Source organism: Labrus mixtus, chromosome 3, assembly GCF_963584025.1.
Source record: "Labrus mixtus chromosome 3, fLabMix1.1, whole genome shotgun sequence".
In the NCBI taxonomy this organism is placed as follows: Eukaryota; Metazoa; Chordata; class Actinopteri; order Labriformes; family Labridae; genus Labrus; species Labrus mixtus.
This window is the reverse complement of record NC_083614.1, coordinates 2,080,906-2,107,609: the sequence shown is the minus strand read 5'-3', so window position 1 is coordinate 2,107,609 and position 26,704 is coordinate 2,080,906. Positions and strand designations below refer to the sequence as shown.

Sequence of the window (26,704 nt, the reverse complement as noted above, 5' to 3'; positions counted from 1 at the left end):
TCCCCTAGGTTTACAGCGTTGGGGGGGTGGGGGGGACACGCCGACACCAACACTTGAAGGAATCTTGGTGTTCATGTGTTACTTTTAATGATAGCTGTCCTTTTCTATCGGAAAGGTATCCTTAAGTGACTTATTTCCCTGATTACGGACTCTATCCACTATCCTATCTCTATAATAAATGCACAAAAACCCCCCCCAAAAAAATCTTTAAAAAAAACAAAACTTGACTTTCAAGGGCGGGCCGCCCCCCTAATATAATGATAGGGGAAACACTACTGCATACTAAATTCAAACTGAGTTGTAAATTACTACAATGACCTGTAGTCTTAGGCCCCATGTCCACCTTTCTTGTAGTTAAATTGAAAATGATAATAGACAGCCAATCAGAGAGATTCGTCTCACCAACCGCACAGAGGCCGACCGATATTGAATCGTCCAAAAAAAAGGCAGATGGGGACCGATGGGTAGCCCACCGATTTCCTTGGTGTGTCAGGGCCTTAACAATGACAGAGTGTGCATTTCTTGTAGTTAAACTGAAATAGCCTGATATTGTCCATCTGTGTCAATCCTCTATGAAACTTCTCCCTTGTCCACCTTGACCTTCTGTAAATTCTTACTGTATACCATGGAGACCTTGAAGAAAAAGGGGTTTTGCTAACATCACTCCTGGTTCTCTGCTCCTAACTATCAGATCACTCTGTAAAAGCTAGCAACCCTTGGTACAGTGCCTGGAGAGAAACACTGTGGGAACTCAGCAACTCAAAGCACTATACAGGTATCTTTGTCTGCTGGTTGGTATGTAGGTTATCTATTGTCCCCTTAGCTCTGCTGCACTAACCTTGCTCCACTCCCTCTAGTTTGCATTAGCTGCCCCATCTTGTTGCCCTTCTATGCCAAAAGTGGTGAATTCTTTGTGTAAAATTGCTGGTAGCATGATGTTACAACTCTGTGTTTTTGACCTGTGGGAAAGTGAGTCAACAAAGCAAAGCATACATTCACATTTCAGTATATAAACTAGTATTAGGGATGCACGGTGGTGCAGTGGTTAGCGCTGTTGCCTCACAGCGAGGACGTTCCTGTGGACAGGAGCCTCTCTGTGTGGAGTTTGTATGTTCTCCCTGTTCATGTGTGGGTTCTCTCCTGGTACTCCATCTTCCTCCCACAGTCCAAACACATGCTCGTTAGATTAACTGCTGACTCTAAATTGTCCATAGGTTTGAATGTGAGTGTGGCTGGTTGTCTGTTTCTATATGTCAGCCCTGTGATTGACAGGCAAATAGTCCAGGGTGTACCTCGCCTCGGGGGGAGGGGGTTCTGTGTCTTGCTCAAGGGCACCTCAGCAGTGCTCAGAAAGTGAACTGGCACCTCTCCAGCTACCAGACCAATTTCCAGACTTTAACCGGCGACCCTCCAGTTCCCAACCCAAGTCCCTGCAGGCTGAGCTACTGATTTTACACACAAACCTCCACCCATACACACAATGAATTTTCAGTAGTGGTACATTCCAAATGATTTTACTCTCAGATACTGTGGCATTGAACTGATTAAACAGTCCTGTGACTGAGATGTCAATTCTCTGTCAAAGGCATTTTAGATTTACACCCTGGACACTGACTTCAAAGGGGTTAAAAGAAGAGTTTGATTTGAGGCTGTTTCTATGACGATTGTGTTGAGTCTCATCTGCAGCTCTATACCCTTCCATGTGGATTCAACACACTGTTTTATAAATGACATCAGGCAGGCCATAATAAAAACAGCGTTTAATCTTTAATATTATTGTTGTGTTTGCTCAGTAAACATGGGAAAGCTACCAAACATACGACTGCTGAGATATTGATAACTGAATGTGTGTGTATATGTTTTGGTCTTCATGCTTTTGGATTTACACTGATATAAAACATATTCATGGAATATGTAATGACTCACAGACTAGACAGGGACTACAGTCACACGTTGTATGGGATCACAGATGAGCAGAAAGTGGTACAAACTACATGTGGTTGATATTGAATAATAATGCTGATCTTTCTTCCTTCAGTTACTCAGAAAACAGCCCTCTAAAGACCTTTGCTGTGTAGTATTAGTGCATAATATGATATAAACCACAATGTCTGCCATCATATCTGTAAGGAAATCCTTGTGATTATCAGTCTCTAGTGGGGACTACAGATACAATTATTAGATTTTATACTAAAATCATAAATTCAAATTTTTGATTTGAATAACTTTCCTAAAATACTGGCTACTTTTGTTTGATGAATATCTAATTTTATTTTTTTCTAGCGACCACACCCTGGTTCGAAACCTACAGGGAGAACTTCCTGCAGTCTATGCCTGCCTCTGAACATGAGTTCCTCAATCACTACCTTGCCTGTATCCTTTCCTTCCCTGTAACAGAACAAAAAACTGGCCACTGAAAAGTCATGAAAAGTAATTAAAAAAAAGGTTTCACAGTGTCCTGGGGCCAGATTCACAAACATTTCTTAAGATGAAACTGAGGGAAGATTCTTAATAAAGAAGTTAGGAAGTTCTTTGGAATGTTCTTACGTATAATTCCTGATTATTTTCTTAAGAACGTCTTTATTTTGGCACTTCTGAACTTCTCAGATGCTATAGGGCAGGCTCTTATGCCTACAGTATGCCTATATACAGTTCATTGGGTGTAGCATCATTGACTAAAGGTTATTTAACTATTAAAATAAGCACTTTTGTCAACATTATTGCGGTTACTTAAATAAATAACCGAGTAAAGGAAAATATTTTAATATTAGTTAGTTCCTTTTGGATAACGGAAATGAGTGTAAAATGAACTGTCTTATGTGCTAGCTTATGTTCAGGAGAACCAGAGACATGAGACTTAAACCGAAAACAATGGTGACTAGCTAAGATTATTAATAAGTTGACAAATTTAGTCAAACTGAAAATCCTAATGGCTTTTATAAAATGTGTTTAAATGAATGAATTTTGTCTGAAGAAGACATTTTTTTTCTTAAAGAGGACATATTATCCTCCTCCTCCACCTTTTCAAACCAGCTCTCTCAGAACGCTCCGTTTTGGTGTGTGTGTCTCTTTAAATGCAATGAGTCTCCCCCCCCCCCTGAGTTTTCCTGGTAGACATCACTCCTTCACTAGCGAGAATAAAAATGGCCGACCTGCGTTAAAGTTTAGCTCTAGGCTGGGGGTGGAGTCCATGGGTGGAGATACCAGGGGAGGGGAGGGGATTTTTTTATTACCAGAATCCCACTGTGACATCACAAGGAGAGCACATTTGAAACGGAGCGTTTTTCTCTGTGTTGTAAGACTTATGCAGACCACAAACAAAGGACTGGATGGGTTTATTTCACATTTTGTGGGTCAGTAGACACTCAGGTTACCCAAATATATGTTCAAAAAACACTGTAGAAGTGGATTTTTCAGAATATGTCCCCTTTAATAATGTTTTGTGAATGCGGCCCCTGGTTCAGTCGTAGCATCAGTTATGTCTTAGTCTCTGGGAAAAATAGTGTTGAGTGAGTGTATGCTATTTATTAATGACCACAGAAGAGCCCAACACGCCGACTGCAAGAAGACTATGAGGAAGAAGGGGAGTGTGTTGACATACAGCATCACTAGTGGTGAGGTGGTCATTATCATCCTCACTGGACATTTTATAGAATTGTTTGTCAGTCTAGGTGAAAACAGCTTCGCTTGTTCCCATAGGCGCTCTGGGCTCAGTGTATCTGTTCTTCATTAGTGGATCTAATCTCCTGTTGTTTCCTTGACTAACGGTCCTGTCAGGCCTATTGGTTGTGTCCTCCACAGAGTCAGTCCCTGTGGAGCAATTCCTCAAGCTCTCTCAGGAGCAGCACAGGATTCAGCACAGTGGAGAATATACGAACCCGAGGTGGTTTATTCCCAACACGCTCAAGTACTACGTCTTACTGCATGACATGAACGAGGGGGATGAACAGAGGTAACAAAGTTTCTTCACAGATGCATTTATAGAGAATTGCAGATGTGGAAGTTTGTGTTGTAGTATACTAAATAGCTTTGCACTATTTAAGATTGTGTAACATAATAATAATTTTCTTAGCTGACATAGTCCATGTTATACCATTTCACTGTTAAACAACTTCAAATGACACAACTTCTGGTTTGGAGATTGTTGTCCTTTTGTACTTAAACACAATTATTAAAACTTACTCAATGCATGATCAGATAAAAGATGGACAGTTGTTAAGAAAATGCAGAGCTAATGTTAAAATGGTTCATACTTTGTATTGGTTTTGTTTTAGTAATAGTAAGTGTTCTCTCCTCCTCTCCAGGGCAGAAACTGTGTATGAGGATATGAAACAGAGGTACGGTTCTCAGGGCTGCTACCTTTTGAAAATGAACTCTCGTACATTCTCAGATGAAGTAGATGAACAGATTCCAGACCCCTGGAGTCAATATCTTCACAGGAGTAATCTGCAAAACCAGGTAAGTTACTGCGCCTTCCTCTGTGTGCTCGGTGGTCTGCCTTGCAGCGCTCGCCTACTGTCACATTAAAATACACTGGAAATTAAAGCAAGTTAAAGTACCTCACAAAACTGCAACATCCATGCTGTAGAGTTATGATGAACTTGTTTCTTTCTCCCAAAGCCTTGGGAACATTGAAACAATGTCCTTCATCAAAAGGATGAGCTAATTACACTGTAATCAGCCTAAACATTAGTGCTTTCACGGTAAGTGAAGGTGTATCCAGCTTGAATCTGTCACAGCAGGATTGGTCACTTTTCAGGAGAGAAGATTGCTTGAATAGGTATTTAAGAGAGATAGATAAAAATGTCAGCCACCAATGGCAACACACAGCAACCTCTCTCTTTGATTTTAGGAAAAATAAATCTGACAATTAAGTGTTTGCTTGAATTTACACCACTGTTGAAATGATCAACTCCTTTAAGTTCTTCATCAAGATCACTGACTCCTTCTCCTGGTCCTTGAACATAGAAGAGGTAGTCAAACTGGTACAACAGGTGTCTTAAGGAAAACTGCAAGTCCACAAGAACTCAATCTATCATTTTCTGCAGAGCATCTATTGAAAGCATTCTTACAGGGAGAATACTAATGGAACAGTAACTTAAACTTATAAAGAGGTCTGTAAAAAATGCTTAAAAAATCGTTGGCTCACTGCTCTGGCTGGTACAGAACATTTACACCACCCACTGCAAGAGAAAGGCATTACACATCTCACAAGACTCCACCCACCTGGTACACCGTCTGTTTTCCTAACTTTCTCCAGGAAAATCTTGACAGTGCATCAGAGCACGAACCACCAGGCATTCAGACCACTAAACATTAGCACTTGGCGTATGTGTGTCTCTGATATCTATTTATTGTAGAATGTTATATTGCTGTCTTTGATTCTAATAAAGCTACTAATTTATAGAGCCCGACCGATTAATCGGCCAACCGATAATATCGGCCGATATTCGCTTATCAACTGACTATCGGTATCGGCTAATTTTATCACCAATATGTGCTAATATTCTAACATTTATTCACCAGTCAAAAAGCATTTAATTTGAGTATCATTGTATTACACTAGCAGTTCTCTGTCACCAGCAGAGGGTGCTATAAGGATTACAACAAGCATCATCACTCTCTGGAGTGTCGAGCGGTGATGCAAGTACATGCACAGTTACTCTACAGTTGAGTGACAGTCTTGTCTTCATTTGATTTCCACAAGTGTTTGATAACTGCATCTGAGGGATCAACACAATAAATGTCTATCTCTACAGATCTAAGAAAGATGTTGGTTGATATATCGATATCTGTAGAAATGCCATATCGGTCAGGCCCTACTAATTTATTTCTTGTATTTATTTATCACTGTTGGTTTCAAGGGATGAGAAGGTGTCTGGGGGAAAAATGAATTTCATTACATTGACTGTACTCGACTGACAAGAAGACTAGGCGGCTGGACAAGCCCCCCCCCCCCGTTTTCCTGGTAGACATCACTCCTCTGTAGCGAGAATAAAAATGGCGGACCTGCGTTAAAGTCTAGCTCTAGGCTGGGGGTGGAGTCCATGGGTGGAGAAATCAGGGGAGGGGAGGGGATTTCTTTTTTTTACCAGAATCCCACTGTGACATCACAAGGAGAGCACATTTGAAACGGAGCGTTTTTCTCTGTGTTGTAAGACTTATGCAGACCACAAACAAAGGACTGGATGGGTTTATTTCACATTTTGTGGGTCAGTAGACAATCAGGTTACCAAATATATGTTCAGAAACACTGAACAAGTGAATTTTTCAGAATATGTCCCCTTTAATGTATATGACAAATAAACTGAATTGAACTGAATCCACCAGGGGAATTGGTCTGATATGCCATCAGTAAAAGCTGAGCATGTAGTAACCTCTTATTCCTTTTTTACAGGACATTCTTGATGATTTAGCTCCAAGTGTCAACAGTGCTGATTGTGAGAATGACATCAGCACAGCTGAAGTGGACTACCATCAAACAACAGACAAAGGTCAGTCAGCTGAGAGTTATACAATTAACTCACTAAACATTACTTCCAGGGATATAGTAATTCATTTGAGCATTCACCCTTCTGAGTGCTCTGCCTTTTTTGTGCGGCCGCTCCGAGCGCTCAAGTTTAAAATCTTTCAACTTTTCAGAAAGACTCTGTTGACGTCACCGGCGTTCTTTTCCAAATTTTTGATATTCTTTGTAATTTTGCCGCTTATTGATCGTGTCTTGTACCCACATCCTCTTTGCTCCGTGTCTGATCTGGAAATAAACGACCTCAAATATAAATCATGCAGTAAAAAGTAACAGAGCCGTGTCGGTCACACAACGGGCGTTGTCAACAGACTGTTGTCATGGAGACAGGACGGACCTGCAGCGCTTTTCTTCTCAGCGTATTAACGCTTCAAGTTAGAGCTCTCAAGCACAGAACCAGAGCTTTTCTGCCCGGAGAAAACGCTAGGTGGACATGGGGCCTTATAGTGAGGCTAAAAAATGATCACTAGTTAACTTGTAAAAGCCACAAAGTCCACTAGTTGAACTTTTGCAACCATTTGGAAAGTCGTTTGAGCGTTTATTTGATATCCCTGATATCAGTCTAAAGTTTGCTGCAGTTTCCTGCATACAATATATACAGTACAAATACAGTATATTATCAACGAGAACAATCTACTTATATTAAACCTGGGAAAAAAACACAACATTTGACACAGCCATGAATGAACTTAGTATGCAACACTGTTTCCTCTCAGATGGGGTACCCAACAGTCTGGAAAGCCATCCCCTGCAGCTTGACACGGTCAGCACCTCTGGCAGCCTCTACACCCTCGGTGCTGTAAACACTGACCCAAAGACAGGTGCAAGAGATCCAGAAAGCCTGTTGGGGATATCGGGAAGCCATGGGGTGTGCCTGACCTTGAATGACCATGACCACATCAGACAATTTCTCCAAGAGTTCACCTTCAGAGGCCTGCTGCCACACATAGAGAAGAACATCAGACAGCTCAATGACCAGGTAAAACTGCAAGTTGTTCGATTTCAACCTAAAATTATCCATAAAGAGAGACATAGAATAACAAAAGGAATCTTGAAAGCTTATATCAAACTTTCAAAACTAAAGCTGATTGAATTGATTACATCAACCTGAAGTTTGATGTACAGTGACATTGAGAAATTAGTTGTAGATTTTACTGTATGTGGTCAATTAGGATTTGATACGTATCAGTTTTTTGTATTGCTGGTTTACAAAGTTGCTGATAGAGCTCAGAGCTAGCCTTATCTTGATAGATAAAAAGTCATGAATCCGAGGTCTCCTTATTTTTGCTGGTTGTTAGTAGTTAGGATCAGGGAATATTCATTTTCTACCGTTGTGAAAGTTCCCTGGAGAGTTGGGCCAGCCTGGCAGTGTGACCTCGGCTCAAAGGGATGGAATCGGAAACTACAGACAGATGGCCACAGACATTTGCAGATCTCAAGCCAGCAGGATAGTAGAAAAAGTCACAAATGAAGAGATAGGCAATAATGAGGCCAGGCGAGGCATGCGGAAAATTTCACTGAAGAAAAGTGTAGCGCCTGCAGAGTCAGAATCCTCTTTGTACACACCTCCATTCATTGCTTCCTCCGTCATCCACCCACATTCATCTCACACACCAATGGAAAACAGCCACAGTGCCCGCGAAGTCTGAATCCGTCCTCCAGGAAGGGCATTTGTATAGGGCAAGTCACCGGTGATCGGCGCGGATAGTCATTGGAAAAAAGTCAGTGAAGGAGAAGGTTACCTCGGCATAGAGCATGATTGAAAGTTCGTGTTATAGCCGTTTGTTAAAATCTTCGTCGCTGGAGGTCCGTTGCTGTCAGGCCGGCTATCTGTTGGATTTGTTATTTCCCTGTTCCTGGTGGATCATCTGTTCCCTGGAGTCAGGAGATGCCAGAGGAGAAAAGCCCAATTCTGACTTAAACCTGCTGACTGACTTAAAAACTTCGGTACCGTGAGTACCTGGTGTGTCTTTTGTTTCTTTGTGTTTTGATTGTTGCACCGTGAAGAGAGACGCTGGTTTTTCCTTTCAAGTTTGTTTCCTCATTTGTTTTCGAGGCCCGCGGTAAAACCCGGAGCGGAGTTTTTGTTTTGTATTTGAACATTGAACTGAAATGGAATGAACTGTGGGTTGTGGGTTACCGGAGCAGACTTTTGCTGGAAGGGACTGAACTTTGAGTTACAAACACAGACTGTGAAACGCGCACGCACAGTGCTCACATTCATTTTGTTGCAGTGTGGTTGATGCCTGTGATAATATATATATTTGAAATCCCATTGTTGTTTTGTTTGATTGGTTTTTGCTCTTGCTTAGCTCCTATTTTGTGCAGGTTGACTATTTTTTTGTTTGCATTTAATTTTTATTTGTCAGACTTGACTCTGACTGGCACCCCAAAATTAAAACCTTGTCAAACCCGCTACAAAAGTATTTTTTTCTGCTCTCAAAGCTGAAATTTAAATTCATAAACATGCTATTTGCATGCTCAATGTTATGCTTATATGAAAGAATATTAAGGATTAATGTACATTAACAAAGTGGTGTAAGTATTAAGGGATTCCTTCACACATTCACAAATATGAGTGTGCATATTAATGTTAGTTTTCATATTGCATCAATCATTTCCATTAGCTTATGAGAACAACCCTACAGTAGCTGTTTGATGATTAACTCAGCTGGACTGTTGCTGTTTAACTAGATTGCTCAAATATATGATCTGTCTCTCTGCCCACAGTTGGTCTCCAGGAAAGGTCTGAGTCGGTCTCTGTTCACTGCCACCAAGAAGTGGTTTGGCGGGGGCAAAGTTCCAGAGAAGAACATCAGTGAACCAAAGAGCACGTGTGGCCTCCTGTAAGCCTTCTTACATCTTAACCCATTCTGACTCGAGACTTAAAAATGGCTTCTTTTTATTTATACACATCATAAACACTTGTTGGTTTGACCTCTTACATCTGTAATATTAGATATCCTCCAGAAGCCCCAGAGCTGCAGATCAGGAAGATGGCCGACCTATGCTTTCTGGTTCAGCACTATGAGTTGGCTTACAACTGTTACCACACTGCCAAGAAAGACTTCTTGTCAGACCAGGCCATGCTGTATGCTGCAGGAGCATTGGTGAGAATCACACACAGCCATCTTTCTATATTTCCCCATGAGGGCTATGTTTAAATAATATACACTTATCATTAAGTTGCATTTAGGTACCCCTGGTCTCAAGCTATCCTTCTTAACAGGGAATTCAACTTCAGATTAATTCAGTGCAGCATGACAGAAGCAACTTCCAGTTAGTGTTTTCATTTTCTCCGTTTATTGATGCTGTGGAGCTGCACGGTGGTCCAGTTGTTAGCGCTGTTGCCTCACAGCGAGGAGGTTCCTGGTTTGAATCCCCGTCTGACAGGAGTCTCTCTGTGAGGAGGTTCCTGGTTTGAATCCCCGTCTGTCAGGAGTCTCTCTGTGAGGAGGTTCCTGGTTTGAATCCCCGTCTGACAGGAGTCTCTCTGTGTGGAGGTTCCTGGTTTGAATCCCCGTCTGACAGGAGTCTCTCTGTGTGGAGTTTGCATGTTCTCCTCGTGCATGTGTGGGTTCTCTCCTGGTACTCCATCTTCCTCCCACAGTCCAAACACATGCTCGTTAGGTTAACTGCTGACTCTAAATTGTCTGTAGGTGTGAATGTGAGTGTGGCTGGTTGTCTGTCTCTTTATTTCAGCCCTGTGATTGGCTGGTGATCAGTCCAGGGTGTAACCCCGCCTCTCTGGACCCTATACTTTCATGATAACTATTTGTCCTCATGTTTTTTGCATTCATACCTCCTAACTCGGTAGGAAATGGCTGCAGTGTCAGCGTTTCTGCAGGCTGGAGCTCCTCGACCGTACCCGGCACACTACATGGATACTGCGATACAGACGTACAGAGATGTCTGCAAGTATGAACTAACTGCCTTTTTATGTCTTCACATTTTATTTAAAATCAGTATAATGGTATCTGGTTATTCTGTTTTTGCAATGTTACATATAGTTTCATATTATCCTGATATATCTGTGTATGTTAAATGGTATACTGTGTGTTCACTTCTTAAGAATATGAGTAGAGGTCTATGGTGAATCTCATTGTTTTGGATTCATAAATCCCATCTGACAATTTGCAAACTATTGATCACAATTGAAACAATCCATGTTGTTTCTAGGTAATAACTAATCACTTACTTCGTTGCAAGATAATTTACAGTCCTGATTTTGAGGCTGCCTCTAGTTCTGCATCCTTATTCTGTACAAAACTGTCTAATGGTGCTAATCTTTTGGTAAAACCTAATGCTAGTTTACTTGTCTCAAAATTTACAAAAACGCTTGGGAAGCTTACCAACCCCTCCTCACTATGATGTTGCCTTTTGAGGAGACTCAACATTGCACAATGTGTCTCAAATTTTGTTTAATTGAAGTCGATTTTATCAAATTAATTGGCTTTCAACTTGTAATTTAACAACTCTATCACACCGACTGTCAAAGTAATACCTGTGTATTAGTTAAAGGCAGGGTTGGTCATTTCCTCCAGATCCACTTTTTCAGATTTTGGTGTAAATTGTCTTTAGGTCCTGACAGAAATGAATAACTCATGTTCTCTGAAAAAGAAACAAAGAAAATCTGTCATCTGTATCAGTCTGTAAAAACTTCAACCAATGTCTGCCACGAGGTACCAATCTGATGAACCAATCAGACGCCTCCCTGCTCGTTCTCTACCTCTTGCATGCTCTAGCCCACACTCAAAGCATGAGCTGATGACGGAGTTTATACTGTGAGTTTATCGTTGTCCATTGTTAGTAGTGAAATTATGGAAGCGATTAGTGATCAAAATTCAAATGATAAAGCTAATTTGAAAATTCAAATGCATAACAGAAATGCTTTTTAATTTTCAGAATATGAGTGTATTATTTGACTCAAAAATAAAATGATGATTAATTTATCTAATTTGAATTTTAGTTTTCAACTTCAAAAATGCACATTCTTTGACTAAATTAAAATGAGGAAGAAAATGACATTTGCTTTATCATTTTCAAAAAATGCCCCGCTAAATCTGTATCATAATTCAAATGAAAAAGCTAATTTTAAAATGAAAATACAGTAACAGAAACACGTTTTAATTTTCAGAATATAGGTGCTTTATTTGACCTATATTTAAAATGAATATTCAGTCATCCAGTTTGCATTATACTTTTACTCTCTTATGTATGCATATTGTATGACATCATTCAAATGAAAACTAAAAGGTCTTTGGCTTTTCGTTTTCATACTTGCCGTGCTAAAAAGTGATCATAATTCAAACCAACTCGAAAACGAAATGGCAAAGTGGACGGCGCAGGAAAGTGATGTCAGACTCCAGCTCCCAGGCAGGCGGACGTAATGTTTACAGTCTATGAGGCGAGCGGACAGAACGCGCAGTACAATGGGTGGCGGGGTGAATCTTTAACACTAGGGCAGACTTTAGTTCACACTGTGATACAGGTGGCGATCGGAGTGTTTTTTTTAGCGCACACTGAACTTTCAGCGAGCATGACGCAGCAGCTTTATAACCAGAGCTGCCAAGTCTCACGCGTGACACCATGCCCACTATCTCTGACCGTGAGAGTCACTCAGCATCTGCATGCCGTGAAATTCACACAGACGTGTCCTAAGACCGGTTTATTGATAGATTATAGATCACTCTCTTCTCTGCTTAACTTAGTTACATTAAAAAAGATTATCGATTGAATTTTCTGTTTCAAATAATCTCTCCAGCTCTCTGCACAAAGTGTCTCTCATCCTCTGTGCGTAATGGCACACACTCTCGACCGACTGCATGAGCTCTCTCTCCCTTTCAGAGTATAAGAATAATCAACTACAACGCCAAAATTGAATCAAAATCAGGGCAACAACTAGTTTGGAGCTTGTACCAGCGTTAAAGATTCACCCATCGTACTGCGCGTTCTGCCTGCTCTCCTCATAGACTGTAAATATTACGTTAGCCTGCCTGGGAGCTGGAGTCTGATGTCACTTTCCTGCGCCGTCCACTTTGCCATTTCGTTTTCGAGTTGGTTTGAATTATGATCACTTTTTAGCACGACAAGTTTGAAAATGAAAAGCCAAAGACCTTTTCGTTTTCATTTGAATTATGTCATACAATATGCATACAAAGAGAGTAAAAGTATAATGCAAACAAATAAAACGTGTTTCTGTTACTGTATTTTCATTTTAAAATTAGCTTTTTCATTTGAATTATGATACAAATTTAGCGGGGCATTTTTTTTAAATGATAAAGCAAATGTCATTTTCCTCATTTTAATTTAGTCAAAGAATGTGCATTTTTGAAGTTGAAAACTAAAATTCAAATTAGATAAATTAATCATCATTTTATTTTTGAGTCAAATAATACACTCATATTCTGAAAATTAAAAAGAATTTCTGTTAATGCATTTGAATTTTCAAATTAGCTTTATCATTTGAATTTTGATCACTAATCGCTTCCATATAAAATAGTCACATTTTTTTAAATGGTAAAGTTGAGTGTTGAGAATGAGACAACGTAATGGTTCTCGTCCATGTAAGTGAGGGGGCGTGGCTTTAGAGGGAGCACAGAGGAGAGGGTGGGTGTGTAGATGGAGCACTGAGGGAATGCTACTTTCAGAATCATGCTAGTTTTCCAAAAATGACCAACCCTGCCTTTAATATTCTCCTTTAACTTCCATCATCCTTTCAGAGATTTGTTCTGTGTGAATTGTAGTTTTGATTCTTTTTCTTCTGTTCTCTGTAGAAACATGGTGCTTGCTGAGCGCTGTGCTTTACTCAGTGCTGAAATCCTGAAGAGTCAGAGCAAATACTCAGAGGCTGCAACTCTTCTCATTAAGATGACTAGCGAGGTGAGGAAACACGCTTAGAGGCAGAAGCTCAGTCCGTAGGGACTTGGAGGGTTGCCGGTTCAAGTCCCGGTGCGGACCAAAAATATGGACGTTGTTCTGGTAGCTGTAGAGGTGCCAGGGCACTTCCTGAGCACTGCTGGGGTGCCCTTGAGCAATGTGTAGCAGCTCCACTAATGCATGTCCACAGGTCCTGTTTGTGTATGTGTGATAATGACATAATGGAATTATACACTGCTAGACAATCAAAAATTACTTCAACCTTCACTTGGGAATGACATTTGTGAAATTTTGAACTACGTATTGGATTGAAAAATCTTTATTGTCCCCGAGGGGCAATTTGGTTTGCAACAGAGGTCCAAACAGGCAACACATATCCTAAAAAACAGCACAAAGACATAAATACTTAACTACCATGGATATCATCATGATGGACGTGAGTGAGATAAGGGACTAACAGTACATAGTTAAGTGTACAGGCAACAATGCTTACAGATTATTTAGAAACCCAACAGTTGATGGAACAAACGACCTCAGGTCTCGTTAGATTTAGCCCTCCTAACAGAAGTGAACCTCCTCCCTGTCGGGAGAAGTCTAAATGCTGCATGCAGAGGGTGCTGAGGGTCTTCCAAGATGGCCTTTGCCTTCTGAGTGGGTCTTTCTTGAAAAATATGGCATATAACCAGCATATCATCACAAAAGTTCAAATGGACTCAATAAAAGATGAATACAATATTTTTAGAAGAGATTTCAAAGGTCACTTTTCCATCAAGGATGGTACCCAAGTATTTTTACTGACTGAGTGCCTCCACATCTGTGCCGTTAATAAACATCTGGAACTCTTTAATTATTATGTTGATGGGCAGTAGCATTGATCTATAAAACGAAAAAAGAATTAGAAGTTGCAGTGGATTTATTCTGCTTTGATCTTTTATTTTAATTTTTGTTTCAGGACTCTGACCTGCGCAGTGCTCTGCTATTGGAGCAGGCTGCCCACTGCTTTATCAACATGCGTATTCCAATGGTACGCAAGTTTGCTTTCCATATGATCCTGGCTGGTCATCGCTTCAGCAAAGCAGGACAGGTGAGCCTTTCCACTATCACAAATGTACGAGGTCTGTCCTAAAAAAGGTAGCTCTGGATGTCTTATCTTGGTGAATAGAATGAAATGCAAGTCCGTGAGAATACCCCATTTATCCCCGTTAACACTATTCTCATAGCCATTTATGTTATATGTTGGTTTTAGACATTTGACATTCTAGTTTAGTAAACCCTCTGCTTTTATTTCTGTGTAACATCACAATAACATGCATGATTTCTTCTCAAGATGCTTTTTAAAATACTTTTCATAACTTCATTAATTCATCTGATTAATAGGGCTGCATGATGCAACTTTCACCATTGCTTTGGGTGGGTATGCTGTGCAGTGTTTCCCACACGAAACCTGGGCAGGCCTCCCAAGTATATTTCCGACCTGTTTTAGGCTGGGGGTGGGGTCCATGGGTGGAGATATCAGGGGAAGGGAGGGGATTTCTTTACCAGAATCCCACTGTGACATCACAAGGAGAGCACATTTGAAACAGAGCATTTTTCTCTGTGTTGTAAGACTTATGCAGACCACAAACAAAGGACTGGATGGGTTTATTTCACATTTTGTGGGTCAGTAGACACTCAGGTTACCAAATATATGTTCAAAAACACTGAACAAGTGAATTTTTCATAATATGTCCCCTTTAAACTATACCCTGAGTTGTTACACTGTTGGGTTTGTATGTGGCCTGATTGATTGGATCTCAAAGCCTCCTGAGTGCGTTGTCACCTGTGCTAAAGGCTGTCCACCAGTGATCTGATCTCCCATGAGGCGTCACCTGTTTATACGAGGTGTAAACAGCGCTAAACATTATGTTATTGAATAAGCGTACATGAAAAGCCGAACTAATGACCTGACAAACAGAATCTTGGTCAGCCTTTTTTGTACTTACACTTTTGTGTTCCTTTTCCTCCTTTTGTTGTGCTCCATGTTGGTTGCTCTGTGTACCTTACATCTTCTTCTCGTCCCTTTCCCTGCATGTAGAAGAGGCACGCACTGCGCTGTTACTGCCAAGCCATGCAGGTATACAAGGAGAGGGGCTGGTCTCTGGCAGAGGACCACATCAACTTCACAATTGGGCGTCAGTCCTTCACACTTCGGCAACCAGAGAATGCTGTGACAGCTTTCAGAGAGATCTTGACCAATGACAGCAGGCAGACTGCTACACAGCAGGGTGCCTTTCTCAGAGAGTATCTCTTTGTTTACAAGGTAACTACAGTTAATCATCACGTCTGCATGCTAAACTACAGGATAGAGACAAATGTGTGTCGTTGGCTGTGACTCAGAGGTAGAGCGGCTTGGCAAAGAGAGCTGGATCTCTAACTTCTGCAATTGAAGGTTCCAAGGCAAATTTAGCATGAGGCATAAAGAATGTGAATGGTGTCTAAAGCCGTTTTCACATATGCACTCCGGAAAATATCTATATATTTTCAAGAGGACTCCAGATATTCACCTGCCCTGGTTGTTCACACATGCAGCTGGAGACTATCACTGTCAGATGGAGGGGGGGGCAGAAGTAGCAGGCGTAGCAACAGAGTCCGCTACACGATAATGAGAATATTTGCCTTTATATCAATGCTATGTGTAGTTCAACGGAATGACAACATCCACAAAGGAGCAGAGAACAACATACTGACCAACAGGAAACGTAATGTAGCCGTTTAATTAGAGCACGGAGAAGTAGTGGTCGTTTGTACACAGTCTATGCACCGTGCAGCAGTCACAGGATACAAACGTCACTCCCCCTCCCACTGGCTCGAGGTGAATTCTCCAGAGAATATCCTGCGGCACATTAGCTGACTCTGACTTGCTGCGGAAAAAATACCAGGGGTCTGTCAGGAGAAACTCCAGGTGAAGTCCCAGTGAAAAATTGGGCTCGGTTTGTGTTCACACATGCAGCTCCTCCTGGAAAAGTGAAAGTGTGAAAGCCCTATAAGTGTCGGAATACTTTGTAGAATACCAGAACAAATAACATCACCTTTTACAGTAACATCAGAGCTTGACTAGGTATCAAAACACACTGTAAACTAATTCTGTGACAACAAGTGAAATAATATAAAACATTTAGCTCATACATGAGTGGAAATCACATTTCTGCTCAGTCAGTGAATAAGCAACATTTTATACAGTTCGCTGCAGAGCGATACATTAAGTGATATTGTATTTCAAAATCAGCAACCATACTGAATTAATGAAGTTTATAAACAGGATAAAAACGGTACATACAATATATTGATCATTATAGCTCTCTGTGTATGCATGCAATGTTCAGTTGACACAGAAATAACAAATCAGTGTTTTTCTCTCTTAGAGTGTAATAGCTGGAAATGAAGTTGACCTTCCCCAGCTGCCTCTCCCCTGCATCCTCAGCTCAGCCACAAGAATTTATTTTGGACATGATCGCCGCCTTGCAGAAGGTATCAAACTGATGATGTCGTTTTGACCACCTTTAAAGAGCCCATATTATGCCCTTTTTGGGGTTCATATATTTAATCTATGTACCTACTTTTGTACGTTCACAATAGCTAAAGTTCGAAAAAAGTGTCTGTTTTCATGTACTGCTCCTCCTTGCTCCTTCTACGCTCTGAGTCCGTCAGCTACACTCTGCTGAGCCCCCACTGTTAGACCCCACGTGGGCCAAGTCTGCTCTGATTGGTCTGCCGATCCGCTCTGTCGTTATTGCTATATGCTACAGCTAACAGGAGGAGGTAGGAGAAGCCGCGTTTCCGCGGACTTTGAATTTTTGCACATAGATGTGTCTAAACATGCACAGGACACTTTGAAAACACACTAAAGGGCATATAAAACCAGAAAAAGCAGAATATGGGACCTTTAACAAATTGCTTTGGTTAAATGGGTTATCAGGGTTATTCATGCTTCACGCACACAGGTTCATCTCCGAGTGTTATACAGTACATCTGCAAGAATGTGTCATTAAAGGACAGTTCCAAATAATTAAAGTGGGGTTGCATGAGATTCTAATAAACACTGAGTTTACCAGTGACACCAGTCAGCATGGCCTTTGTTTGAGGAAACCAGCTATAGCCAGTAGTGGGGTGGCTGTGGATCAGTTAGTAGAGTCGGTCGTCTCTCAACCAGAAGGTTGAGGGTTTGATCCCCAGGTCCTACAGCCACATGTCTGATGTGTTCTTGGGCAGCTTTGCGGCGCATGAATGAGTATGAATGGGATTAGTTACTTCTGATGGACTCTTTACTCAGCAGCCTCTACCATCAGTGTGTGAATGTGTATGAATGGATGAGTTAATACTGATGGACTCTTTACTCAGCAGCCTCTACCATCAGTGTGTGAATGTGTAGGTGTGACCTTCGGGGTAAAAGAGCTTTGAGTCGTCAGAAGACTAGAAAAGTGCTATACAAGCACACAATCGATTTAAATTGGTTCATCCATATACCCATATTCTCTATTCTGCCACTTTTCAAGATCTAATTTGAAGTTTATAAGTGGTTTTCCATCATACTCTTCACACTCTGTCACAGGTTTTGTTTATACCTATTATGGTCCCAAAAAGTCATTAATTTATACTTGTGAACCCATCATGCTTTAATAATTATAATACTGTACAATTTTAAACAAGACATACCATGCAATACTAGAGATATCTGACTAACATAACCTTTTACAAGAACTTAAGGATATTACAAATTGATGTGTGTTTGTGCAAAGGTTTACTGTTTTTATTACAAACACTAATAAAAAAAACACTTGTCCAAAACATCCTAATTTCTTTATTCTTATTGTCTGATTCTTTTTTTCAGGGGAAAAGCAGGCAGCTACTCATGTATCCCTCGATCAGGAGTACGATCAGGATTTGGCAGCCATGTGGTGCAACCTGGAGGAGCAGCTCGTGGCAGCCTCCAACAGGGGGATTGTCCCAGTTAACTTCCAGCCCACCCAGTGCTGCCTGAACAGCCAGACCGACAACCTGCGCTCCCCACTGGCTGTGGTAGAGGGTAAGATGGTCCTAAGTAGACTAATTGAATAGTACCTTGTATATTACACACAACTTAGACCAATGTAGTTTTGTGATAAACTATAAAGCATAATAGAACAGTTTACTTTGCAATCAAATTGGACTACTGTATATTGTGCCTACTCAGTTACAGCCCTCTTCTGTCTTTGTCTCTGCAGAGCCAATCATAGTTGAATTGACGTTTCGGAACCCTCTCAAGGTTTCTCTGGCTCTGTCCAATCTATCGCTCCTCTGGAGATTCACTGCCAATGCTGCTTCTCCATCAGAGACGTCTGACGAGTCATCCATCACCAATGAGGAGACCTTATCTCTAGGGGTGACTAATAGGAAGCACATTTCCCTGTAGACATTGTGATTTTATTACCTGACTAAAAAAAGGCATGATAGCAAAATAAATCTTTAATGGTCTCTTGAATATTTTTTAATATTTGCAGGTAACACAGAATGATGAAATTGTCACCACTGAGGTCATCCAGGAGTTTCAAATGGATCCAGAGGAGACCAAAACGGTAAGGTGTTCTCATGAGTCTCTTACAGAAACCCTACTGGACTTAATTTTGACAAATGCCCCTCATAAGTATACTGATATAGGAAATTATTTAAGTGATCATTGTGCCATTGCAACAGTTCGAATTGCCAAACTTCCCAAAACCAAGCCTCGGCTTCTTCTTAAAAGAGATTTTAAACACTTACGAACAAGCTTTTTGATCTGGCTTGTTTTGATTGGACCAGAGTTTCTCTCTTTGACAATGTAGAGCTAGCCTGGAAGTATTTTTATGATGGATTTCTGTTTTTAATAGACAAACATTTCGCAAATTCAGGGTTAAAGGGCGAAACAACCCCTGGTTTTCAACAGAGATTGGAAATCTACATAAAGATAGGGATGTTGCCTGGGCCAGGGCAAGGAAATCCAAAACCCCAGTGGATTGGCTCCTCTTTCGCCAGCTTTGGAATAAATGTACAACCTTAATTAAGAGGGCCAAATCAGAGTATTTCATCTCTGAAACCACAAAAAACCTTAATGACCCAAAGAAATTTTGGAAAGTCATAAAATCTTCTTCTGGCCATGTGTCACCCAGTGATGTGCCACCCCACTTAGTCAAAGAGTCTTGCATCCTGACTGACAAATCAGCCATGCTAAATTGTTTTAATGAACATTTTATTTCAGCTGGCTTTTTATTTGACTCCTTGCATCCTGATTTGGTCAAATCCGACAAAAATCAGGATAATGCATCACTGGCATCTGAGGTTGATAGTCAACTTACTGTTCATCCTTTTCAATTTATGCCAGTGTCTGCCACTGAGGTGCAGAGAGCATTACAGAAACTGGATTCCAGGAAATCAGCAGGTCCTGATAAACTTGAGCTGTTCAACCGTTTAAATTGGCTGCTGATTTTATTGCTGAGCCTCTTTCATATATTTTTTACTTGAGTCTGATCAGCAATGAAATCCCAAAGGTCTGGAAATCAGCATTTGTTCTTCCCCTGTTAAAAGTGGGTGAACCCTCACAAGTAAACAATTACAGACCAATTTCTAAACTTTGCATTTTGGCTAAAGTATTTGAAAAAATCATTAGTGAACAACTGAAGGATTTTTTGGATGTCAATAATGTGTTATCTAAGTATCAGTCAGGTTTTAGAAAAAAACATAGCACTGTTACAGCTGCTCTTAAGGTTTTAACTGACATTATTGAAACAATTGATTATAAAAAGGTTTGTGTCGCTCTCTTTATTGATTTATCAAAGGCTTTTGATACAGTTGATCAGGGATTATTGATCAAAATCCTTCATCAAATTGGTTTATCAAAGCAAGCAGCCTCTTGGTTTGGCAACTATCTGTCAAACGGAACGCAATGCGTGCAAATGGCAGGATCCACCTATTCCTTTTTAGAAATCTCAAAAGGGGTCCTAGGACCTATTTTATTAACATGTGTGGAAATTTTTCAAATGCCATGTATCACTTTTACGCTGATGACACTATCATCTATTGTTGCTCAGCATCTGTTGCACAAGCTTTTGAGTTTCTGCAGTCAGCTTTCAATGTTGTCCAGTCTCGTTTGAGGGAACTAAGGTTGGTCATAAACACTGATAAAACAAAGCTCATGTTGTTTTCTCATTTAAGTGGAGAAACAACAAATGTCCCATTGATTTTAACTTCTCAAGGAAATGTAATCGAGCTTGTCAAAAGCTACAAGTACTTGGGATTTATTCTTGAGTGTGATCTGTCTTTTAAATCACATATTGCCAATTTGGCCTCTAAACTTAAGGTGAAGTTGGGATTTTATTACAGAAATAAATCCTGCTTTTGCCTCAGAGCAAGGAAACTTCTTGTTTCATCAACCTTTCTTCCTTTGTTGGATTATGGAGATGTACTGTATATGGGCGCCTTAGCCAAATGTTTACAGTCATTGGACACCGTGTATCACTGTGCGTTGAGATTTTTGACTGGTTATAGACGCTTCACTCATCACTGTGACCTGTACACTAACTCAGATTGGCCATCTTTGAAGGTGCGCAGGCATATACACTGGCTGAAGCTTATTTATAAAGCTCTTCTTGGTTTGGTGCCTTCTTACTTATGTTCATACCTTCAAAGAACCAGAAGCCACTATGCCTTGCGTTCCTGTGATGTCTTTAAACTGTCTGTGCCTCGTGTCCGCACGGAGCTCGGGAAAAGAGCGTTTAGTTTTGCTGCTCCCACCACATGGAACTTTCTCCAAAATGAATTGAAAATGGCGGATCTCATCTCGCTTGAAGCCTTTGGCTCAATCTTAAAAGATAAAATACGCGAGACAATTGGACAGTGCCTGTGTTTCTGATTTGTAATCCGTGATCAAGATTCTGCACTTTATTTGTAAATCAATTTGCACATTTTAAATCATTGTTCTCTCTTCAATCAACCAATACATTTTTATTTGTATAGCGTCAACTCATAACAAGTGTTATCTCGAGACACTTTACAAAAAGCAGGTAAAAGACCTTACTTATTGTTATGTTACAAAGATCCGGCCTATCCATCATGAGCACTTTAGCAAAGCAGCAAAAGTTACAGTGGTAAGAAAAAACTGTCTTATTAAAAGGCAGAAATCTTCGGCTGTGGGGGGGGTTGTTCTGGCAGGCCGTCAACCAACGATCTTAAGGAGCCTAAGAGAGCTCAAGAGCTCCCAGGAAAGTAGGTGGTTAGTGACTGAGATTTACAGATAGATACATGCAGTAATATGATGTACTGTATATGCACAGAGAGAGAGAGAGAGAGAGAGAGAGGAGCTCAGGGTACCAGTTCCCCCGGTAGTCTAAGCCTATAGCAGCATAACTAAGAGCTGGTCTACACCAGCACCAGCCCTAACTATAAAATTTATCAAAAAGGAAAGTTTTAAGTCTAATCTTAAGGCGGTTCCAGAGGAGAGGAGCCCGATAACTGAAGGCTTTACCCCCCATAGTACACTTAGAGACTGTAGGTACCACCAGCAGGCCTGCACTCTGGGACCGTAATGTTCTCGAGGGACAGTACGGCACTAGTAGCTCCTGAAGATAAGATGGTGCCTGGCCATTTAGAGCTTTGTAAGTGAGAAGAAGGATCTTGAATTCTATTCTAGACTGTATAGGGAGCCAGTGCAGAGAAGCCAGGACAGGAGTAATGTGGTCCCTTTTCCTAGTTCTGGTCAGTACACGAGCTGCAGCGTTCTGGACTAGTTGAAGAGTCTTTAGAGATTTGCCAGAGCACCCTGACGAAAGAGAGTTACAATAATCCAGTCTGGAGGTAACAAATGCATGAACTAGTTTCTCTGCATCACTTTGCGACAGGATATTCCTGATCTTGGATATATTACGAAGGTGAAAATAGGCTGTTCTTGAAACTTGCCTGATGTGAGAGCTAAAAGACATATCTTGATCAAATAGAACTCCTAGATTCCTAACAGTGGTGCTAGATGCCAGGCTGATGTCATTAAGGACAGTCAAATCACTAGAAAAAGTCTCTCTGAGGTTTTTAGGGCCTAGCACAATAACTTCAGTCTTGTCTGAGTTAAGTAGCTTAACTTATTGTTTGTAAACTGTCTCTTTATCATGTAATGCTTTTTTTGACGTGTGCTGCTGCCTTCTTGGCCAGGTCACCCTTGTGAAAGAGATCCTGATCTCAATGGGTTATTTATCTGGTTAAATAAAGGTTAAATAAAAAATAAAAATTAAAGGGATACTTCACCCATTTGCATTAATCTTTGTATCATTAGAAACGTTGTAGTATTTTTGAATGGTCGTGCATCCGGCCCTCATTTTCCCCTGAGATGGGAAATCTTTGTATTTCTAAGTCTAAAAAGGAGCTTCCAGTGACGCAGAAATCATCATATTGCGTCACTGGAAGCTGTTGCCGTTAGCGGGGTGAAACTACAACGCTAGTTCCTCATATTTTTGACCACTGAAGCTACAGACCAATCACAGATCAGTGGGTGGGACCTCACTCCCAGAATCGAAACGCAACGTCGGGGCTGTTGCATAAAAAAGTGTTGCAGTGTTAACTGTCATTTAAACCTTTGGATCTCAGGCTCGCCTCAGGCTGCTGCCTCACAGAACAGGCCAGCTGAACATCGTGGGTGTTGTGTACAACTTGGCTACAGCCTTATCTGGAGAGAAGGCTCCCAGTACTGAAGGTAATTCACGCTGATTTTTTTCCATCTGTTAATCAATCAGATAATTAATTTCTTCTTTAGCGTAATTTCACTGTGTCAAGATATGTCTGATATGGCTTTATTTGTAGTTTCACTTCTTGTCCTGCTTTTGCATGTTTGTGTTTTTTCTTTTTGTGAATTTGAATGTTTTTCTAAAAACTGTCGTCAAAGAAAATAAGAGTTCTGGTTACAGATCCTTTTAGGCCCTGTGTCCACCTGGCGTTTTTTTTCTTTTTTCGGGCAGAAAAGTTGTGGCTGTGCGCTCTGGAGCGCTCGGATGAAGCATCTATTCAAAACAGCCGCTGTATGACCAACACTGCTCTGTTGCTCTTACTGAAGGTTTTATATTTCAGATAGTTTTTTCCCTTCACTATACGCATCAAACGGAGGATACTTGCCCTCCTCCTTTGTCTGGACTCGGATCATGGAGAACGTGGGTACAGGGCACGAACCGTTGGAGACAAAATACAGGGACTATCATATATTTTGAGTGCTGGTGATTTCAACACAACCTTTCTGAAAAGTTGCAAGATTTTCAACTTGAAGCGTTCGGAGGAGTCGGTGCGGCCTCATAAAAAAGATTAAGATGCTGGGGGCTGCACATTTTCTCCGGGCAGCCGTCTGCTCTCTCTTCATTGAAATCAATTGAAATAAGAAGCTGGCACTCAGAATAAACTTTAGGTGGAAACAGGGCCTTAGGGTTTGTTTTCTTGTCACAGTTACACACACACATTGCAGATTTCTCCCTCTATACAGGCCAGCAAACTTTGGATTTGATCGTGGTTCGAGGCAGACAAGACCTGAAAATTCAAGGCCCTCGACTCAATCAAACCAAAGAGGACAAGATGTTGGTTCGGCATGGTCCTGATCATCGACTGGATCCCATCATAACACCACCCATGCCCCTAATGGAGGTAACCCCAACTGGCAGTGACTGGCAAGTTTTTTGCCAAAAATCCACTCTTGAAAGGGCTTTCACACTTCCTGAAAACTCCTGAAAAACCCCATGGCTCGTATTCACAAACATTCTGAGAGTCCTCTCAGAGAGCTCTTAACTTAGCTTAAAAATTCTTAGCAAGGAGTGATTGAGGAACATTGTCAGAGCAACTCTGAGCAAGGAAGAGACAGAAACTTGTATTTCAGTGAGGAGGTGGGGTTGACCCTGTTACTAGGTATAACACATTATTTCAGAAGCTGTGATTGGTTAATCCCAAAAAAGTCAATCATAGAATGTAGTCAGACATTATATTATAATGAACACTATTAGATTCTGTGTGATAATTTGTGAGACATACTTTTAAAGTGTATAGCCTATACAAGATGTTTGAAATCACATGCTCACAGTTACATCATCATGTAAAGAGTCTTAATTAGTGATTGGATCCACCTGTGGAGGTGAACACTAAAAACTCAGAGATGGATTGAAATGTCTGCACAAATCATTTTAGTCTGTTTGGCCCAACTATGAGTTAAAAATAATGTTCTTCATGTAGTGTTTGGAGAACATTTCTCTGTTTCCTCCTCAGCTTGAGAAACTCTTCACCCTCCAGTTCTACACCTGAGGAGCACTCTTAAGGGCTAAGACACTTTGTGAATAACTATCATCTTTACAAGGATCTAGTCTGAACGGCCCCTGATATATATATATATATATATATACATGGAGTGTGAACGTTTTAATTGTTCTATGTATTGTCTATGCAGCAATTTCCCCGTATCCTAGACAAATTCCTCCTGAGGGAGACAAATACAGAAACACCTACAAAGGTGCCTAAAATTCTTCTCTGTTTCCAACAAATCCAGAGCGTTCAGGAGCAGAATCTAAAGTTAGAAGGAGGACATACTGGCTGCTGCATTGTTGTCAGAGAAGCCAACACTTCAACATAGCATGTTTCCTTAATGTCTGATCATATAAATGTATAAAAGTCATTTTATTATTTAATTCAGTAAATATCTTACAAATTGAAAATGTAACATTTTGGTTGTTTCAAATAGTCAAATCTCATTCTTGTCATAATTATCATGTGTCCTGACAAACAAAATCTAAGCTTAACAACTTGTTTGTATGTGTGATTACATTTCTGTTCTAGTTCTAGACATACCCTGACTTTATCTTGGGGGTGTGTGTACTTCAGGTCTTTTTCTTGCAGTTTCCCACTGCTCTTCTGTGTGGTGAGATCAGAAAGGCCTACGTTGAGTTCTGTAACGTCAGCAGTGTTGCTCTGTGTGGCCTTCGAGTGGTGTCTACGCACCCGCATTTCTTTACCTTTGGCAGCCAGGCCACAACACCCCTCAGTCCCAGCTCAACTGAAAGCTATTCAGCCTATAAAACCATGGTGGCGCCCCCCCAGTCCAACTGGGTGGCATCAGAGGTGCTGGTTTCACCTGAGGACTTCAGTCAACTGTCTGGTGTGATGGAGATACCCATAGATGGAAACTCTCTGCAGCCAGGGGAGTCCACCCAACTGCCTCTGTGGCTCAGGGGACCAGACCAGGAGGGAGTTCATGAAATCAGTTTCCTCTTTTACTATGAGAGCACAGAGAAAGGACTCAAAATGAGGTAAACATAGAAATCAACTCAAGAAGGCATGCATATTATTATTTATGTTTATGAATAAATAAGCTTGTATCACATGAATAATAATAATTTATCCTTTATTAATCCCGCGAGGGGAAAATTCAGTTTTACACTCTGTCTAATGAACATGCTACACACACACAAACAGGATCCTACGGACATGCATTAATGGAGAGGTCTCAGAGTGAGGGGCTGCCCACAACGGGCGCTCCAGAGCAGTTATTGGGGTTCGGTGCCTTGCTCAAGGGCAAGGGAATATGTGACATATTGGAGCAGGCACAAATTAATCATTATATCATGCTATATTGTATAACCATATTCAGGATAAACCCTGACATCTTTATTAACAATTTGATTTTTAACCGTTTTTCGGCCGATCTGTCGATTTGACATGTTGAATCAACGTTGGTGGTTGGTGATTGGGATCTCTCTGATTGGCTGTTGGGAGGTTTAATTTCTCCAGCTCTCCTCTCAGGTTCATTAAAGCCCCTTGAGCATACCGCTGTAGTATCCATGCTTTCACCCATTAGTGTGGTTTCTCCTTATTTGTCTCCTCCGCCTCTTCTTTTCTTTTTCCACTAAAAGACCAAGAGCTGACAACGCCAGCGCCATTTTCTACTTTTTATCAGACATTATTCTCCATTAGTAGACTACCTATAATACGAGTGGTGACCGACAGCGGTGTGAAAATTGTCTTCTTGTATCATAACAACGGACTACCGCCCCCTGCTGGCATGGATAGTTATTTCCTCTCACTGCAGAACGTACGTGGTGATTGGTCGTCGGATGTAGTCTTTGTGGTGTGTTCAAGTGCAACTTTTTGAGGCAACGCCACAGGCGACCTTTGTCCCCACTAGTTCTTTGTGGTCTGCTTGGTGTGTCAGGTCCTTAAGGTATTAACTGAACACAAGCAGCCATGAGACGTTATATTATCACCCTGCAAAATATCCCAATACTATGCTGTATGGGTTCTTTC

At 40.9% G+C, this 26,704-nt stretch overlaps 1 protein-coding gene across 1 annotated transcript in view; it reads left to right on the top strand.

Annotated features, from left to right (window-relative positions):
- trappc8 (trafficking protein particle complex subunit 8) overlaps nt 1-26,704 on the top strand; it is a 49,382-nt gene that overhangs the window by 11,922 nt on the left and 10,756 nt on the right. The window contains exons 3-20 of the mRNA XM_061028342.1: nt 2,284-2,373; nt 3,778-3,952; nt 4,305-4,458; nt 6,398-6,494; nt 7,243-7,505; nt 9,257-9,372; nt 9,486-9,636; nt 10,344-10,444; nt 13,303-13,408; nt 14,358-14,489; nt 15,480-15,704; nt 16,807-16,912; nt 18,273-18,467; nt 18,646-18,803; nt 18,922-18,996; nt 23,027-23,132; nt 23,907-24,064; nt 25,286-25,710. Coding sequence (XP_060884325.1) covers nt 2,284-2,373; nt 3,778-3,952; nt 4,305-4,458; nt 6,398-6,494; nt 7,243-7,505; nt 9,257-9,372; nt 9,486-9,636; nt 10,344-10,444; nt 13,303-13,408; nt 14,358-14,489; nt 15,480-15,704; nt 16,807-16,912; nt 18,273-18,467; nt 18,646-18,803; nt 18,922-18,996; nt 23,027-23,132; nt 23,907-24,064; nt 25,286-25,710 — 2,833 coding nt within the window. The remainder of the gene's footprint in view (nt 1-2,283; nt 2,374-3,777; nt 3,953-4,304; nt 4,459-6,397; nt 6,495-7,242; nt 7,506-9,256; nt 9,373-9,485; nt 9,637-10,343; nt 10,445-13,302; nt 13,409-14,357; nt 14,490-15,479; nt 15,705-16,806; nt 16,913-18,272; nt 18,468-18,645; nt 18,804-18,921; nt 18,997-23,026; nt 23,133-23,906; nt 24,065-25,285; nt 25,711-26,704) is intronic.